The sequence below is a fragment of the Tasmannia lanceolata genome, unplaced genomic scaffold (genome assembly GCF_043159265.1).
Source record: "Tasmannia lanceolata isolate RefF3 unplaced genomic scaffold, GAP_Taslan_0.1 ptg000015l, whole genome shotgun sequence".
Lineage (NCBI taxonomy): Eukaryota > Viridiplantae > Streptophyta > Magnoliopsida > Canellales > Winteraceae > Tasmannia > Tasmannia lanceolata.
This window is the reverse complement of record NW_027518692.1, coordinates 2,126,289-2,145,161: the sequence shown is the minus strand read 5'-3', so window position 1 is coordinate 2,145,161 and position 18,873 is coordinate 2,126,289. Positions and strand designations below refer to the sequence as shown.

General features: G+C 44.7%; 1 protein-coding gene across 1 annotated transcript in view; it reads right to left on the bottom strand.

Annotated features, from left to right (window-relative positions):
• The window catches only part of LOC143846657 (agamous-like MADS-box protein AGL104), a 75,731-nt gene that overhangs the window by 37,201 nt on the left and 19,657 nt on the right, over positions 1 to 18,873 (bottom strand). The window contains exon 10 of the mRNA XM_077355148.1: positions 14,664 to 14,669. Within this exon, the coding sequence (XP_077211263.1) occupies positions 14,664 to 14,669 (6 nt within the window). The remainder of the gene's footprint in view (positions 1 to 14,663; positions 14,670 to 18,873) is intronic.

Below are 18,873 nucleotides of genomic sequence, written 5' to 3'. Positions count from 1 at the left end.
CATGGCCACAGACCCAAAGAAGCGGTCTACCAAAAAGTTCTGCGAATTCCACGGGGATCACGGCTACGAAACTGACCATTGCTTCCACCTCCGCCTCCAGCTGGAAAAACTGGCCGAGGAGGGACACCTGAATCAATATCTCAGGAGCCCTGGCGAAAGTTCGCACAAGGTCCGGCATCCACCCAACGAGCCCAGAGGCAGGCATCGGTCACCCGATAGACGCCGGTCCAGCGGCCGTCGCCGATCCACTAGCCGGCACCGATCCCCGGGCAAGCATCGCTCCAGAAGCAGACGTCGATCCCACAGCAGGCAAGACGCACACCTCCACCAGCGCCCCCGGAAAGATGAACCCCCCGAACAACCGCAGGCCCGCGAACAGCCTCCTACCATCATAGGAAAAATCAATATCATCGCGGGAGGACCGGCAGCGGGAGGGCCGACAACAGCCGGTCGACGGGCCTATGTAGAGCGGGTGTTCTCCATGGATATGCCCTCCAAAAAGGCCCAAACGGACCCGCCCCGACAAGACCAGATCATTACGTTTTCTAACGAAGACCTCGACGGGCTACAGGTCCCGCACGACGACGCGCTGGTCGTCAGACTAGTCGTCGCCAACTTTGACATAGGAAAGATTCTGGTCAACACGGGAAGCTCCGTCAACGTATTGCACCTCGGAACTTTTGAAGAAATGAAACTGGACAAAGAGAGGCTGGGACCCGCGGAGTATTCTATCTACGGGTTCTCCGATGCGTCCGTACGGGTCGACGGCAAGATCGACTTACCCATGACCTTTGGGACGTACCCCCTCCAAAAAACCATTCTGACCACCTTCATGGTCGTAGACACACCGTTCACTTACAGCGCCATCATTGGGTGCCCCGCTCTAAGAGATTTGGGGGCAGTGGTCTCCACCCCCCACCTCAAGATGAAATTCCTCACTCCAATCAGAGTAGGGGAGGTCCGAGGGTAGCAGATGATAGCACGCCAGTGCTACGCAGCAAGCCTAAGAGGAACCAATGCGCCGGCTGAAAACTTCACAATCGGTAGTGAAGACCCTCGGCAGCGGGCCCGCACAATCAGAGGAGAACCCACCGAGGAGCTAGACTCCATCCCCATTGCCGAAGATCAGCCGGAGAGACAAGTTCGGATAAGTTCCCTACTGAAAGGCCCCCTGCGAGACCAGATGATCACCTTCCTCAGAGCAAACAAAGACATGTTCGCATGGTCAAGGACATGCCCGGGATACCCAAGGAGTTGGCCGTTCACAAGTTAAACGTGAACCCAGCCCTTAAACCCGTCCGGCAAAAAAAGAGGAACTTCGCGGTAGAACGTCAAACTCATATAAAGGCCGAAGTAGAGAAGCTGCTACAAGCCGGGTTCATCAGAGAAATCCGGTACCCTGAGTGGCTGTCTAACGTCGTCATGGTCAAAAACGCTAGTGGAGGCTAGCGGGCCTGTATAGACTTCACAGACCTAAACCGGGCCTGCCCAAAGGACCCCTACCCCCTCCCGCGCATAGACCAACTCATCGACGCCACATCCGGACACGAACTCCTCACCTTCTTGGATGCGTTCTCGGGCTACAATCAGGTGAAAATGCACGAGCCAGACATCCCAAAAACAGCGTTCATTACCGATCAGGGGGTCTACTGTTACACCGTTATGCCATTCGGGCTCAAAAATGCGGGCGCCACCTCCCAGCGGCTCGTAAATAAGCTATTCCGGGCGCAAATCGGAAGGAACGTAGAAGTATATGTAGACGACATGTTGGTAAAAAGTCTGGAGGCCTCCAAGCACGTCTCCGACCTTCAGGAAACTTTCAACACTCTGCGGCGAGCCCGGATGAAGCTAAACCCCGCCAAATACGCCTTCGGAGTAACTTTCGGAAAGTTCTTAGGGTTCATGGTTAGCCAGAGAGGGATCGAGGCCAACCCTGAAAAGATCCAGGCCATCCTAGACATGGATCGAGGTCAACAGCGGTAGAAGTACAAAGGCTCGCGGGTCGAATCACGGCCCTCGGCCGATTCATGCTAAAGTCGGCGAAGAAATGCCAACCCTTCTTCAAACAACTGAAAAATATACAAAAATTCGAATGGACCCCGGCCTGCCAAGAAGCATTCGACGACCTGAAGCAATACCTTCAGACACCACCTGTACTCGCCAAACCCGAGCCGGGGGAGGAACTATTTCTGTACCTGGCCATCAGCTCCACGGCGGTGAGTGCGGTATTGTCCAAGCAAAGCAACAAGAAGAAGCATCCGGTGTACTACGTGAGCAAGACTCTCCACGGTGCAGAGGTCCGGTACCTAAACATAGAGAAATTCGCCCTCGCAGTCGTCAGCGCCGCCGAGAAGCTCCGCCCCTACTTCCAGGCCCACCCCATTGTGCTACTAACCGACCAACCCCTGAGGAAAATTCTCCAAAAACCAGAGACCTCGGGCAGGATGGTAAGTTGGGCCGTTGAGTTGGGAGAATTCGACATACAGGTTCGAACGAGGCCAGCTATCAAATCCCAAGCCCTCGCTGACTTCATAGTGGAATCCACGGCCCTGGCCGCGGAACTAGCAACACTGGAGAATGGCGAGGGCTCCACCGAACAGACGGCTCGCGAAGACGTGGCGCCAGACTCAGCGGAGCAAAGCAACGAGATTCATTGGACCCTGCACGTTGACGGCTCAGCAGGCAAAAAAGGGCACTGGACGGGGGTAGTCCTCCACGGCTCAGAAGGATTTACACTCGAATACGCCCTCAGGTTAGATTTCAAAGCCTCCAACAACGAGGCTGAATGCGAAGCCTTGCTAGCAGGACTAAGTCTAGCCGCAGAGCTCGGTGCGGAAAAGTTAAAAGTCTATAGCGACTCCCAGCTCGTCGTCAACCAAGTAAACGAGATATACGAAACCAAGGGCCTCAGAATGAAGAGATACCTCCAGAAGGTAAAAGAAAAACTGCAAAGAATGGGAAAGGTCGAGATCCTCCAGGTACCGCGAGACATGAACAATCGAGCGGATGTACTATAAAAAATGGCCATCGAAGAGACCCATGACTTCGGTACCGTGCTCACAGAGATACTGCCCCACCCCAGCATCGACGAAGTACAAGTGTTGGAGATTCCACCCGGACCGAACTGGATGGACCCCATCATGCGATACCTGAAGGACGGGATACTGCCCGCGGATAAGCTAGAAGCCCGATGCCTAACCGCGAGAGCCGCCCACTACGTGGTCCACGGGCCCAGGCTCTACAAACGGTCATACACATGGCTGTATCTCCGGTGCCTAGTACCCTCCGAATCAGAGTACGCACTACGAGAAGTGCATGAAGGAATCTGCGAAGACCACGGAGGCGGCAGGACTCTGGCTCAAAAAATCGTGAGGCACGGCTACTTCTGGCCTACGATCCTCAGGGACGCCAAAGAGTTCGTCAAAAAATGCAACCCTTGCCAAAGGTACGCGACCACCCCCCGTCAACCGGCCACACCATACACCGCGATGGCAGGACCCCTGCCTTTCGCCATGTTGGGAATGGATCTACTCGGGCCTTTCCCAAAAGCCTCTGGGGGGCGTATAATGCTATACGTCGCCATCGACAACTTCACCAAATGGGTCGAGGTTAAAGCCGTAGCAAAGCCCAACTCAAAAGCGACGGAGAACTTCTTTTATCACGACGTGGTCTGCGTTTCGGCATCCCAAAGTCACTTGTAACGGACAACGGTCCCCAGTTCGCAAGTGCTGAATTCGGCAGATTCTGCGATAGCCTGAGCATCGAGCATCGTTTCGCCTCCGTAGCACACCCGCAGGCCAACGAGCAGGTAAAGGTAACTAACAGGATCTTGCTTCAGAGCCTCAAGAAGCGATTGGGAGAAGCAGGGAAAAATTGGGTGGAGGCGCTCCCTAGCGTCCTCTGGGCCTATCTAACGACGCCGCGGACCGCGACTGGAGAATCCCCTTTTAGCTTAACCTTCGGGACCGAAGCGGTCATTCCGCTAGAAATCGGCCTCTCCAGCTTCCGCACAGAGAATTACGACGAAAAGGGAAACTCTGAACCCTACGGAACACTCTCGACCTCGTGCTCGAAAAGAGAGAACATGCCCTCCTCCGAACCGCCTCCTACCAGCAGAGGGTGGCACGGTACTACAACGCCCGGGTAAAAAAGAGCTCGGTAAAGCCCGGAGACCTGGTACTACGGTGGGCGGAGGTATCCGACCCCCGCAACACCGGGAAACTCGCACCTAAATGGGAAGGACCATACAGGGTCGTTCGAGCACTCCGCCCCGGGGCCTACCAACTAGAACGCCTCAACGGGACCTCAGTCCCTCGAAGTTGGAGCATGGACAACCTCCGAGAGTTTTACCAATAAAAAGATAGGGTAAGTTCCGTGTTTTCCTTTAAAAGCATGATGAGTGTTTTGTTTGTTTCTTTTCTGTGTTTCTAGAAGCAAAGATGTATCTCCCTTCTTAACAAATAAATGGAATAGCGTTTCAACTTGAGCCATGTGCATCTCCACTTTCCGGCCCATGATAAATGAGGGACCCGAAAGAAGACAGGGAGTGAGACAGAGGTATCGTCGGGGCCACCCCCCCCCCCCCCAAAGATACCCTAAAACACTCCCCATGAAAGACAGGGAGTGAGACAGAGGTAGCATCGGGGCCGATCCCCCTGAGAATACCCTAAAACGCTCCCCATGAAAAAAAAAGACCTCCCCTTAAAGGGCAGGCAGGACCCATTAACCTCGAGCTGATCACTCGAGGGGAAGATAGTCCTTCCATAAATAAGATGCCCCACTGGGGTGCACCAAATACGCTCTCGCCGAACAAATTGCAATTTAAACACCAAAAGGCGCGAACAGCACTCGGCGCATGATATACCCAAAGAAAGAGGAAAGAAAAAAAAGTCCACAACATTATTACAGGAACCATCAAGAGAAAACAAAAAAAAATGAAATCCAAAGGGCGCCCGAGCCTCACCGAGCCCCCGCAGGAGTCTCAGTGACTATAGGAGCTTCCGGAGCAACCGCCAGATCGTCGGCCGGCCTCGTGGTATCCGCCGGCACCGGCAAAGGACCCCCCGTAGTAAACTCCTCAGCCTCATGCATCAGCTTCTCGAGAGGAAAGGAGGGGTCCACCTCGCGGACACGCCGCCAGCACTCAGCAAAAGCGTCTATCTCAATATCAACGCTGAAGGGGGCGGCGGCCCTGAAAAACTCCTCGGAGTCACGCCACTCCTCCCGCGCTTTTGCCAGCTCCGCGGTGAAGGTCTCCTGGGCCACAACTAATTGATTCGCCGTGCGATTCCTCACATCCTCGGAAACCTCGAGTTCCGCCCTAAGTTGGGTAATAGTGCCCTCCAATGCCGCCTTTTCAGCCTGGCCCTTCTCTTGGGCCTCGCTCAATTTACGGACTCGGTCCTCAAAAGCGCCGATCTCGGACTCGTCCTCAATCATGTACTGCAGCATCTGCCTGGCAAAAATTTGGGCCTACAAGAGCCCCCACCACAAGAAAGAAAAAAAAAGGGTAAAAAAAGTTGCCGCAAAAATAGCAAAAAAAGGGGAGGGGGAAGGGAAAACAAAAGGGCCCACCATCCAGTACTTACGCAGGACATCGAATGAAGGTACCGAGCCCCCACAACCTTACGATCAAAGCTCTCCAACTCAGCCTCGTCACCAGGAAGGGCGGCCATCAACCCAAACTCCACCCCAACACGGGGATTCGCAAGGATGCTGTCCTCTACACCAACTTTCCAGTCGGGCTTAAAAAGTTCTCCCCTCGCCCGATAAAATTCCGGAGAAAGCTCCATCCGCTCCAGAAGCACCTTGGTCATAACCTACCCTTCCAGTCGACTCGGCATATTCTCCACGAAAGATGCAGAAGGACAGGCCCCCCAACCGGTTTGTTCCTTATCAGCACCGGAAGAAGCCACCCTCTTGGCAGGGGGCTCCGACTCCCTGGGAGGAGGCCTGACCACACCCCTCGACACGGCTGACTGGCCAGAGGAACTCGACGGTGCGGATGAGGGAAGCCTTGTTTGCGTCCGCTCGACCCTGGCCGCAGCCATAAAATCTGAAAGGATCTTCTTACGGGCAACCGGACCCTCGGTCGCCGCCACCGTGACCCCCTTTCCCCTGCCGACGCCATCAGAAGAAGACGTGCCCACTGCCCAAAACAGAAGCATAACAATAACTCAACAGGAAGCAAATGGCAAGCTAAAATAATAAAAAAAAAGAGCGGGCGGGGGGGGGGGGGGGGAGACCAACCCGGGGAAGAAGGCTCACCACGACGGCTGGCAGAACTCTCCCCCGCTCCCTCACCCATACAGCGGACCCTCCCCTCTACAGTGCCCACCAAACCAAGCCTCCTCAGGCCTCTCTCCCACTTAAACTCTGAAACGTCGACAGGCTCCCCGGAAGCAAGTTTCTCCAAATCAAACCTGCTACAGTCAGATTCATCAGGAAAGGCTTTCCTCCGCTACTCGACAGAGCGCCTCCAAGAGCGGGGAAAGCCCCAATCCGCATCCGACGGAGGAATGATGAATACGAACTCCTCCTTCCACTTCTTGATGGAGGAAGGCAAGTTCGCCACGATCTTCACCTGGGGACGCTGGGTCAGATACAACCAGCCGTTTTCCTCCTTCACCAATGGGCTGAGGGCTACGCAACTCCGAAGCAGAGGAAGGTTAGGCTGAACCTTGTGAAGGCCCGCCTTGGCCACAAAGGCCAAAAGAGTACGCCAACTATTAGGCGCCAGCTGGGAGGGAGCCACCCGGTAGAACTCGAGGGCCTCCACTATGATACTTAAGAGCAGGAACCTGACCCCCACCCGAAAAGCTTGGACATAAAAGGCCACCTCTTCCTCCGTGGCACCCTCGCACACCCCCTCCCTAGAAGAGGGAACCTTAATCCTGTATTCATCGGGAATGTGAAACTCCCTCCTGTGGACCCCGATCTGAGATAGGCGGCGAGGGAACGGGTCCCCCACACCCTCTCTGGATCATCCACGTGTGAAGGAGAGCTCTACCAAGGAACTCTCGAAACGGATGCCACCCTCATAGCATAGCACGAGTGGCGATATAAAAGAAAAAGATATGTCTCGATCTGGAGCCAAGGCTCGAAACCAAGACATACCTGAAATAAACTCAGAGTCGCCATCCATGGATATGCCATGGAACCCTAAAATTAAATCCTCTGTGCAATGGATAACCAGAAATATATATGGGTTCGTGCCTGGTTACGAATGGGGAAGGTCTGAGAGCACCCCCGATTCGTCCGAGTGCAAGCACTTGGTCTCTTATGCCATTTATTATTAACTCCAAAGAAGTTTGGGTAAAAATCATCTGAAATGGGAACAACCCTCAAGAATCGTCTACCTAAGCATGCATTTCCTGAGGATAAAAATAATAAGCACACAAAAAATAAATGAAAGATGTGCCACCTAAGCATAGCTAGGTTATGAGTGACAAACCTAATGGGTGTCTAAGTTCTGATGTGCAAACACATGCAAGCTACAGCAAAAGGTATAGGATCAGTACGAGAAAGTAAGAAAACACATCAAAACATATAATAACAACATAATAAATCTTAAGACTCTAAATTATTAGCCCGAGTCCTCGGATGGTCTGATGTTCATCCAAAGAAGCCTACGTATCCCCGCCTCCACGAGAATCAAGGCAACGTAGTTCTTCGCGTCTATTCTAAACTATGATGCCTAAGACACCTAGCCCTCTATCCTAAACTCGATCTAAAAGACCGGACCAATTATTAAAGTTTATTGTACGATTATTTAAATTCCAGTGAATTGTGAATTTTAGGACACCCTATATGCCCTAACTAAATGCAGATTAGCCCTAAGCTAATGCAGGTGATTCCTACAACCTATGTGTAACTAGGCTGCGTATCCTAAGGAAAACAATGGGATCACTAACGCATCTTAGACCTAGTCATCAGTCGGCGATGTGAATCGCCAACTGACCAGACGGAGGCGCTCCTATAACTCTAGGACAAACCCCTAACTCTAAAACAAACACAAACAAGCACACAACAAACAGACAACAAATCAAAGACAAGACCATAACTCTAAAACCCTCTATCTAAGACAAAGTTCTAACTCTAGAGGAAGAATTTTTTCGAAAAAACAATGTTTTGGAAGATTTTTGGTATTAAATGATTTATTTACAAAGGTTTGGCTGGACTTGGGATGAAGATCCCAAGCTGCACTACGTACCTCGTGGAAGAGGATCAAGCCAACGTAGTTCGAAAATCGAACTCTCCTAATATGCTATAAAACTAAACACTCCAAATGATTTAAAGGTTTTAATGTTTTTTAAATGTTTTTGATATTTTTAGAGTTTTTCAAATATTTTTGAGTTTCAAATTTCTAATGTTTTTGGATTTTAAAGCTTTTCCAATGCTCTGAACCTTTAAATGTTTTCAATCTTAAAGGGGACACGCAAGTAATACCATAAACTAAGGCAAAGCCTTAAAGCAAAAGGGGGAAACCCCAAACAAGCAACAAAGGTCTCAAAGAGGCGAACCACAACAAGAAACTGGCGTCTCAAAGAGACAAACCACAACAAGAAAGATAGTGCCCCAAGAACAGAGAAAACAATCTAAGATCCTAAGCAGGGAAGGCTCTATATGACTGAGTTAGTCTCTAATGGAAAAACTCCTAACTAATAACACTAGGGAGGAAGTACAAATGAGTCAGAGACTCTAATAACGCTACAAAGGATGAATGAGTCAAAGACTCTCTAATCAGGGCTGACTCCTATGCGAATGGACTATCGAATAAGGAGAAGCTCACAAGTAAAAAGGAATAAAAGACCCTGTGCATAGTTAGCAAAGGTGAAACACCCAGCCGGGCCGGACATCTACCTAGCCCTAGGGTGCAACAAATGTGCAACCCAATACCCATAAGGGTAGGGGTATGCTGCCAAGCCGAGTAAGGTGTTCTCCCAAAACCAAACGACGCACAAAGAGGAGGTTTAGCAAGAGAATGAGACTGGGTAAGTCTCCTAGACACAGAGGTAGGATAGAGAAAAATGCTAGCAAGACTGGGCAAGTCTCCTATATACAAATGAGGGGTATGCTACTTGGACTGAGCAAGTCCCCTAAGGATGGGCTTGGGCTAGCGCCTTCATCGCCCTTGCAACGAGAGGGAATTCTAGTATCTAAAGAATTTAACAAAAATCTAAAAGACTGTGTTAGTCTATCAAAGAGAGAAGAAAAGTCTACCAGATAATCACAAATTCCATTCTATTCTTATAAAAATAAATCAAGTGCTAAGCAAAGAAGAATTCTCAATAAAACAATACACGATCTAAAACAATTATAAAATGATAAACAACATTAATTAGTCCAGACCAGCCGCTGGATAGCCTAATAAAGTAAAAACAATATCCAAACACTTCAAAACCAACCACAAACCCCAATACGGGGACTCCAATGAAATCAGATGATGCCAAAGTAATCATCTGATATCAAATACACATGATAATATTTCTATATCCCGCCTTGAGATCAGACAGTACTCATGTCGATAATATCGAATAGAGTAGTCATCTGATCTCCTTCTTCCTATTAAACAATTTATTTAAATAAAAAGGAATGAGTATAATAAGCTTTGAGATAATCTCACCTGAATAATCCATTTATCTTCAGAATCTAACTCAAAACTATAAGATGAAAGAGAAATATTAAATTTCCAACAGATTATAGAAACACATTAAATGATATTTACATCACCCTAAAAGATGGGCTTGGGATAACTCCTTCATCGCCCTTGCGATGAAAATGCTAATGAATAACAAGGGAAAACATCTAAAAGACTAAATTAGTCTCTATACAAGGGAAGAGAGAAGAGGGAATAGAGGTTGCTGTATGATCTAAGCAAGCCCCCTAAAAGACTCTTACTTAGAAATATGAGACAAACAAAGATTATAATAGAAAATGTTGAAAGAAATCTGCCCGTCAATCTTAAAATATTGGTAAGCATTTATCTTCTATAGTTCAATTGATGACCAAAAAAAATAAATTGTACAATCATTTAAAGATATAAATTGGCATGCAAGTAATATGAGTACTCCTCATCTAAGAATTAAGCATAAGCAAACATTAAAAAATAAAAATGCCTCTATATTTCAGGATCTCATAATACAAAAGAAATAAGAGATTCAAACCTATAATCAGAGAACCATTATAAGGAATAGTAAATGTAAAAAAAAAGGCCTCAAATTAATAGATAATCAGCGTCCCATCTTCCTTTCTAATGCAAACATAAAAGGGAAAAATTCCATAAAAAATGCATTAAAAACCCCTGATACAATCCCTCCAACTTATAGCAAGCATCAATCACAGAGTACTGGATTGCAAGCATCCATGAAAATAAACGAGAATATAAACAGATATTCAAAAGACTTACCATAATAGCAGAATTATCTGACGAAAGAAAAAATAAAACAATTTACATATAATACAAGGAAACTTTTGTTCTTCAGGAGAACATATCCAATCAACAAAGGTAATAAACTTTCAAGCATAACTACTCATCTATGATCAAGAAAATATCTTAAAATTAGCAGACAACAAGCAAAAATCATAATGCCGAAGAATTACTCTAACTAGTATAACTATCATATTAAACCAAAATTAAGGAAATGAGAAAATTACCTGAGTTCCAACAAGGTTGAACAATGGAAATTATTCCGATCTAAGTGATGATCGGATCCGAGATGAGTTACCGGAACTTGCAGAAATTGCCGAAACTCGCAAAATTGTAAGAGAAAGTTAAGAAATAGTAACCAGATCTTTTCTCTTTTTCTTGAGTTCTCCTCGATCTCTCTTTCTTCCACTTGCTCTTCTTTACAAACTTTATTATGCAAGTTCTAGAAATGATTTCACCTCGTCCTTGGATCAAGCTCGGATTTCTTCTTTTCGAGAAGATGAACTACTAATTAAGTGCTAACACCACCAGATTCAAGTGAGGAGTTCAATTCTCAAGACAATTGAAACAAAAGAGCTTATATTCGCATTTTTTTTTTTTGTAAAAGGAAACAGATCTAGACTTAGGGTTTATAGCTAGGAAATGAGGATTTTCAAGTTTCTAGAATAGAAAATGATAGATCGAAGGTTTTATGAGTGAAGATCTAAGGTTATGGACTAAAATAGGGTTTCATGAAGAAAAGCTATGAAAAATCTAGGGTTTCCAGCAAAGGATTGGTACAAAAAAACAAACTCAGATGCAGGAAAATGTCGATTTGGACATGGCCGGAGCTCCAGCAAGAACACCGGAAAAGAGGGATCGGAGAAGAAACAAGGTTAGGGTTTAGAAATCTCCTTCTATTTCTCTCTCAGCTCTGAGACTTTTTTAGAAAATGAGATCTCCTCGTCTGCTAAAATGGATCGGATCATCGTCTTTAACCGGAATCCGGCATACGCTATCGGAGAAGATGATGCTGAAGATGAGGAAAATGTGCGGCTGGCTGGTGGTGAAGTGAAAACCGGATTCTAGTGAATTCCGCCGGAGAGACGATCGGAGGCGATGGATCTAGGGTTAGGGTTTTAGAAATCCCCCATTCTCTCTATCGTTCTTCTTCCTCTCCCTTTCTAACAGAGAAATTTTTTTTTTTTTCAAAACGAGGCTTAACCTGTTATTTATATTAATTTTTATGAATTGATATTACCACCCCATTTTGATAAAGCGCGCGGTTGACGGAAAATTTGATGAGGCGCGCGATTGGATCGTGTCCCATTCGGACCACGATCAGTACCACTCAGGATAAATTCACCCCCCTTTGGATTCGCATTGCGCGCATTCTCTCAGCTCGTTCATTGAGCAAACGCGCTTAGATTTTAATGAAATTTCACGGGGATCTTAAGGAGACTCTAACCTATCTTAGGGTAGAAGTTGGGGTCCTAACTCTTTGATTGGGTAAGGCTTCGCACAAACACAGTGAACTTGGGTCTGGTCAAAATGGGGTGTCTACAGATGCCCCTCTTCGGCAGAGCGTGTGCAACACGTGAATGCCGAAGCTGAACAGACAACACATTTTGATCGACCCGAAAACAAAGCAAAGCAATTTTTTTTGTTTTTGGTTCTAAGAACGATATCTACAAAAGTAAAACAACAAAAAGACACCATAAGACTCAAAGCAAATAGGGAAGTGGCATCCCACCAACCCTAAAAAATGATAACAACGATATCTCAAAGAGATAACCTTTCTCTAACGCTCATGACTCAACTAAAACAAACAAACACAAAAACACTTCTTCATTTTTGCAATCACAAACATTCAAAGAAAAATTTTGCTTTATATGGTGCCGCAGAAACCAGCTCCATATAAATCCAAATTCGTATGGTTCTGCACAAACCAGATCCACATGAACCTTCTCTCAAATATACCAAAACAATCATAAAAACAGACACTCAAAAGTTTTTTTTTTTTTTTTATATATGCAATGCTGCATAAACCAGCTTCATGCGATTTTTCAAAACAAATGCGGTGCCGCATAAACCAGCCCTATATGATTTTTCAAAACAAATGTGGTGCTGCATAAACCAGCTCCATGTGACTTTTCAAAACAAATGTGGTGCTGCATAAACCAGCCCTATATGATTTTTCAAAACAAATGTGGTGCTGCATAAACCAGCTCCATGTGACTTTTCAAAACAAATGCGGTGCTGCATAAACCAGCTCCAATGCGAATCTTAAACATAAAACCAAACACTCAAAGAGTTTAAAAACGGGGCGATAGCTATACAGACCATTGCTGAAAATCCATCTGTTTAGTTATCAAGGTAACTCTGACTCCTCTCTTTCAAGGTAGCGAATCACCTAAGATTTATATAGCGCTGCATAAACCAGCTCTACAAGAATCTCTTCGCAGATATGCCTGACTCCCAACTTCGTTAGGTAGCGACACATTGCGGATCAACCTTGATCTGTATGTTGCCGCATAAACCAGCTCCATACAGATACAAAACCAAACACTCAAAGAGTTTTTTTTTTATATATCCTTGTATGAAAAACTTCATCAAAACGAGTATAAAACCAAAAAAGTCTTATTTCAACACTAAAGAAAAAGATCAAACCACGCAGTATAGACTCCAGTAATTTCCAACTTTATTGGAAACTCCTCAATATGATGAAATTAAATCAGCCCGTGAAACACGGAACAATCAACGCCTAATCTTATTAGGAACTCAAAATAATAGATGATTGAAGGAAAAGACATTATAAACTTTCAAATTGATGAAAGAAAATGATCAGGCCATGAAACATAGATTCGGATAACTTTCTTCCTTACTAATCAAAACTCAAAAACAATTGAAGGAAAAGATTGACTCTTATTGATGGACTAGTCATCTTTCACAAAGAGTGACTAAAAAGCATGATTCCGATCAAAGACCGAACTCAAGTAACTTGAAGAAATTTTCAGGTATCAATCCTTTTTCAAAATGAAAAACATTCAACAGAAGTTTGAAAATTGCTAGAATAAATTTTAGACTCCATTGGGGTAAAGAATTTCCAAAAGACCTGACTCCAAAGGAAATCAACTAGATTGAGGAGCTCGACTCAAAAGAGCACGCTCGAACTTCTCTAGTCGATATCTGATGAAAATATCCATCTCAATCATCATCGCTTGCCTGACATCTTTTATGACGTAAGTTATAAAAGATGCCCCTAGTATGATTATTTCCATAACAAGATTCATTATAGAGCAACATAAGAAAAACAGGCCAAAGGCTTTTCATTATCAAACACTTGGGATTTACAAAAGATTCTTTTTATGAACACTTGGATTCACAAGGCTTTACACAGGTACAAGAAACTCGTTCTGCTCAAAATTCTCTTCATTTCTGCCATCTGTTGATACTGCAAAGGAGTTTAAAAGTCTACCACCTTCCGAACTCTACTCGGTTTCATATTATCCACGAGAGCCACTAATTCTCTTTTCTCTGAGGGATTTTTATCACCCCGGCTTTGGGAGAATTTTGACTAACAAGACCTCAAAACTCGAACTCGACTCAGCAAAGGAAAGACTTTGACCAAAAACAAACGAAGACTTTGACGACACATGACTTTTACACTAAGAGAGATTGAATCTGCTTCTTAGACTGATAAATATTTTAAAATGTTAAAAGCCAACCACTCTCTGAATCTTTTGAATACCACGTTTAAAGGTGTTTTATTCCTCTTTTCGGTATTTCAGTCATGGTTATTATCCCTTTGGATTGCTTAGTCTGAACCTCCCTAACTCAAAGAGTATCAAAGAAAGCCTTGCTGGCGCTTACTCAAATATTGAAGTAATGCCAAAGAAAATAAAGCCTAGCTGGCTCTTAGAAATTGTCCTTTCTGCATGAAGTCACTGCCAAGACCAAATCGCCTTTTCAGGTTTTCGATTTAGCGGACCGCATGCCTTAATTTTTGCTTGGACTGTCTGCCCTTGCAGATTTTCCATCCAGCAGGCTCTGCACCCTAACTTTTGCCTAGACCGCCCTTGCGGGTTTCCGGTCTAGCGGGTCTAAGACTCCATCATTTTTTTTTTCTGTTTCTCTACAAACCTGGGCCAAAAATACACTAGAAGGACTTTCAGGTAGGCTTAGGTTCAAGCAGGGTAAACATTGGTGTGTTTGAATGTTTTTAAACCGAATCTGGACCTTCCAGACTGCCTACGTATCCCTGAAGAAAATGGGAATCAGGTCTGCGTAGTTCGCCCTTTTGGGGTTTCAAGGATTTCTTTTCTTTTTCAAAATGTTGTGAAAGATGTGACCGAACCTGAATTAATCAGGCTACCTACGTACCCTTACAAAGGGATCAGGTCATAACGTAGTTCAGGTTCAATATCTTTTATGATGGTTTTGAGTTTGTCAAAGAAAGGAAATATATTTTTTTATTGGCTCAAAGGGTTTGCAAATGGTTTTAAACATATAGGTTGTTGGCTCAAAGCTCAAATCGATCAAAAATGGCTTCCTGGTGTATCAGGCGTAATATTTTTTTAGCTGATCCAGGTTTGTAGGTTCATTTAATTTTTCTCCATTTTCATTGAGGAGTCTTACGGCTTTTCCAGGCAGGACTTCATCAATGATGTAAGGACCAGACCAGTTTGGCCTGAATTTACCTCTCGGGTCAAATATTGGTGCTCTATTGGATTTCAAAACAAGATCTCCAGGCTTCAAATCTCGGACGCGAACTTTCTTGTTGAAAGCTCTTTCAATCCGCCTTTGATATCCCTGAATGTGATATAAAGCTCTCAGCCTCTTCTCATCTATCATCTGCAGCTCATCATGTCTGGCTCTTGCCCACTCAGACTCTGGTAAGCTAGCCTCTATCATCACTCTCAAAGAGGGAATTCTCAGCTCAACCGGCAAAACCGCTTCCATTCCGTACACCAAAGAATACGGAGTCATACCTGTCGAAGATCTGATCGATGTCCGATAAGCCCACAAAGCATATGGAAGTTTGTTCGACCAGTCTTTATAAGTCTCAGTCATCTTATTGATAATGACTTTGATATTCTTATTCGCTGCCTCTACAGCCCCATTTGTTTGAGGTCTGTAAGGAGACGACTTATGATGTCTGATCTTGAACTCTTCACACAGGTGTAAAACCTCCTTTTTGAAATGTGACCCATTATCTGAAATCAACTCGTGAGGTACTCCGTATCTACAAATAATATTCGCACGAATGAACTTCGCAACTGTGTTCGAAGTTATCGAAGCATAGGATGCAGCCTCAATCCACTTCGTAAAGTAGTCGATAGCTACCAAAATGTACTCATGCCCGCTCGAGGACTTCGGATAAATCTTCCCAATTATGTCTATTCCCCATACTGAGAATGGCCATGGCGAAGACAAAGAATGCAACTCCGAAGGAGGAATATGAATGAGATTCGCATAGACCTGGCATTTGTGACATTTCTTCACAAAAGCAAAGCAGTCTGCTTCCATTGTGGGCCAGTAAAAACCAAGTCTCAAAAATTTTCTGGATAACATTTTTCCATTCATATGAGGGCCACAGACTCCTTCATGGGTCTGCTCAATAAGCTCTGCAGCTTTGTCCTCATCCACACACAGGAGTTGTATACCATCAAAAGATCGTCGGTACAGCTCTTCACCACAAATGATGAAGTTGGCAGCTAATCTTTGAAGAGTCTTCCTCTCTTTGCTCGAAGCTTCAGGAGGATGTCCTTCACCAGAAATGAGATTCTTGATATCAATAAACCACGGCTTCCCATCTGGACACCTGGCTGATATTTCAATCGCATTCACATGCGCAGGAGCCCACTGTAATCTCACAGCTAAGGGTTGGACCTCCATAGTTGCAGAGATGTCAAGCATCGAAGCCAAAGTAGCCAAAGCATCAGCAAAATGATTCTTGGTTCTTGACAAATGAGTAAAAATGATATTCTTAAATTTTTTAACCAGAAATTCCAAATATGTATTATAAGGAATCAATTTATCCTCTCGAGTTTTCCATTTCCCATTGATCTGACAAATAATGAGCATTGAGTCCCCAAACACATCTATATCTTGAATTTGAAGAGCCAAAGCTGCCTCAAGTCCTGCTATACAAGCTTCATATTCTGCCATGTTATTCGTGCATTCAAACTGAAGCTTGATGGATATAGGGATATACTCCTTCTTTGGCGATATCAAAACAGCACCCACTCCTTGACCTCGGTTATTGACTGCTCCGTCAAAATACATCGACCATCTGGTACTCGGAGTTTCTTCTTCAATATCCATGATCTCTTCATCAGGAAATTCAGCCTTCAGAAAAGCACTCTCCTCAACAGGAGAATCAGCTAACTGCTCTGCTATAACCCGTCCTTTGATGGACTTCTGAGTGATATAAGTGATGTCAAACTCAGATAACAGTAGCAACCACCTTGCGGTTCTTCCAGTAAGAGCGGGTTTTTCAAACAAGTACTTCAACGGATCCATCCATGACAGTAAAAATACTTTGTTTGATAATAGATAGTGCCTAAGCCTTTGGGTAGCCCAAACTAATGCTAGACAAGTCTTTTCCAAAATAGTGTACTTTAACTCATATTCTAGCATCTTCGTACTGATATAATAGATAGGCTTTTCTCGCTTAGACTCTGGATCTTTCTGAGCAAGCATACAACCCATCGCAGTATTTGTAATCGACAAATACATCAACAAGGGTTGACCATGAATGACGGGTGATAAGACAGGAGGCAAAGATAAACATTGCTTAACTTTTTCAAACGCTTCCTGGCATTCATCATTCCACTTATTCGAGGAGCTCTTCTTTAAAAGCTTGAAAATTGGTTCACATGTCATAGTTAAATGAGATATGAACCTTCTCAAGTATTGAACTTTCCCGAGGAAACCTCTGATCTGCCTTTCTGTTCTTGGCGGTTCCATTTCCTGGATTGCCTTGATCTTTTGAGGATCTACCTCAATTCCTCTTTCACTGACCATAAATCCAAGGAGTTTCCCTGATGTAACTCCAAATACACATTTGTTCGGATTCAGGCGAAGCTGATATTTCTTGATTCTCTCAAAGAATTTTCTCAAAGCAACTGTATGCTCCGGTCTAGTCTTTGCTTTAACGATCATGTCATCTACATAGACTTCGACTTCTTTGTGAATCATATCATGAAGAAGAGTAGTTGCTGCCCTCTGATAAGTTGCACCAGCATTCTTTAAACCAAATGGCATTACTCTGTAGCAGTAAGTACCCCACTGAGTGATAAACGCTGTTTTCATCATGTCTTCGGGTGCCATCTTGATCTGGTTGTATCCCGAGAACCCATCCATAAATGATAACAAAGCATGTCCAGCAGTATTATCCACCAGGAGATCAATGTTTGGCAATGGAAAATCATCTTTTGGACTTGCTTTGTTCAGGTCTCAAAAATCAACACACATTCGAACCTTCCCATCCTTCTTGGGCACTGGTACTACATTAGCGAGCCATTCAGGGTATTCAACCACTTGGATGAATTTCACCTCTAGAAGCTTCTTGACTTCTTCATAAACTTTTAACTCCCATTCAGTTTTGAGTTTTCGGAGTTTTTGCTTCTTTGGATTAATGCCAGGGATCAAGGGTAATTTGTGCTGAACAATCTCCTCACTCAATCCCGGCATGTCATCATAAGACCAAGCAAAAACCTCTTTGAACTCTTTAAGTAAAGAGATTAATTCTTTGCGCTCCTCAAGAGATAAAGTTTTGCCAATCCTTATTTCCCGAATTAAGGTTTCATCACCAATATTCACGATTTCAATTTCCTCTTCAAGTGGTTTTGCTCGGCGACTCTCATCCTGTTGAATCATGTGTTTGATTTCAGGGGAAGTTTCGTCGGCATCCTCATCAGAGGGGGAGTCTTGATTATCATTATTATTATCAGATTTTAAAGCAGATTCAGTAGATGAAACAGAAACAGGAATGTACACAGAAGAAAATTCCTTTATTTCATTGAAAGTAGAATTGAATACATCCAATGACGAATGGCCCACATCAGGCTTTACAATGGACTCATGAAATGTATTTACAGACTCAAATGATAGGTTGACATCAGTATCAACCGATTCAAACAAATGTAAAGAAGAAACGCCAGGCTCATCAGCAGAAACAGCCTCCAACTCGACTTCACTAGGTGAAATGGATTCATCACCGACTTCAGAAATAGACTTGACCTCTACAGTACCTGCATTAAAAGAATCATTACAAACGGAAGACCCTGAATTAGACTCAGAGAATGACACATACTTATAAACAACTGACTCTTTTGAAGGAGAAAGACAGGACTGAAAAGTAACCTGAGGTAGGACCTGAGAGGTCCAATTAGTCAAAGGTCCATCAGCCGGGGTGATAAGGTGAGTAGGATTCAGTACAAGCGGGCTCTTGCTGATCA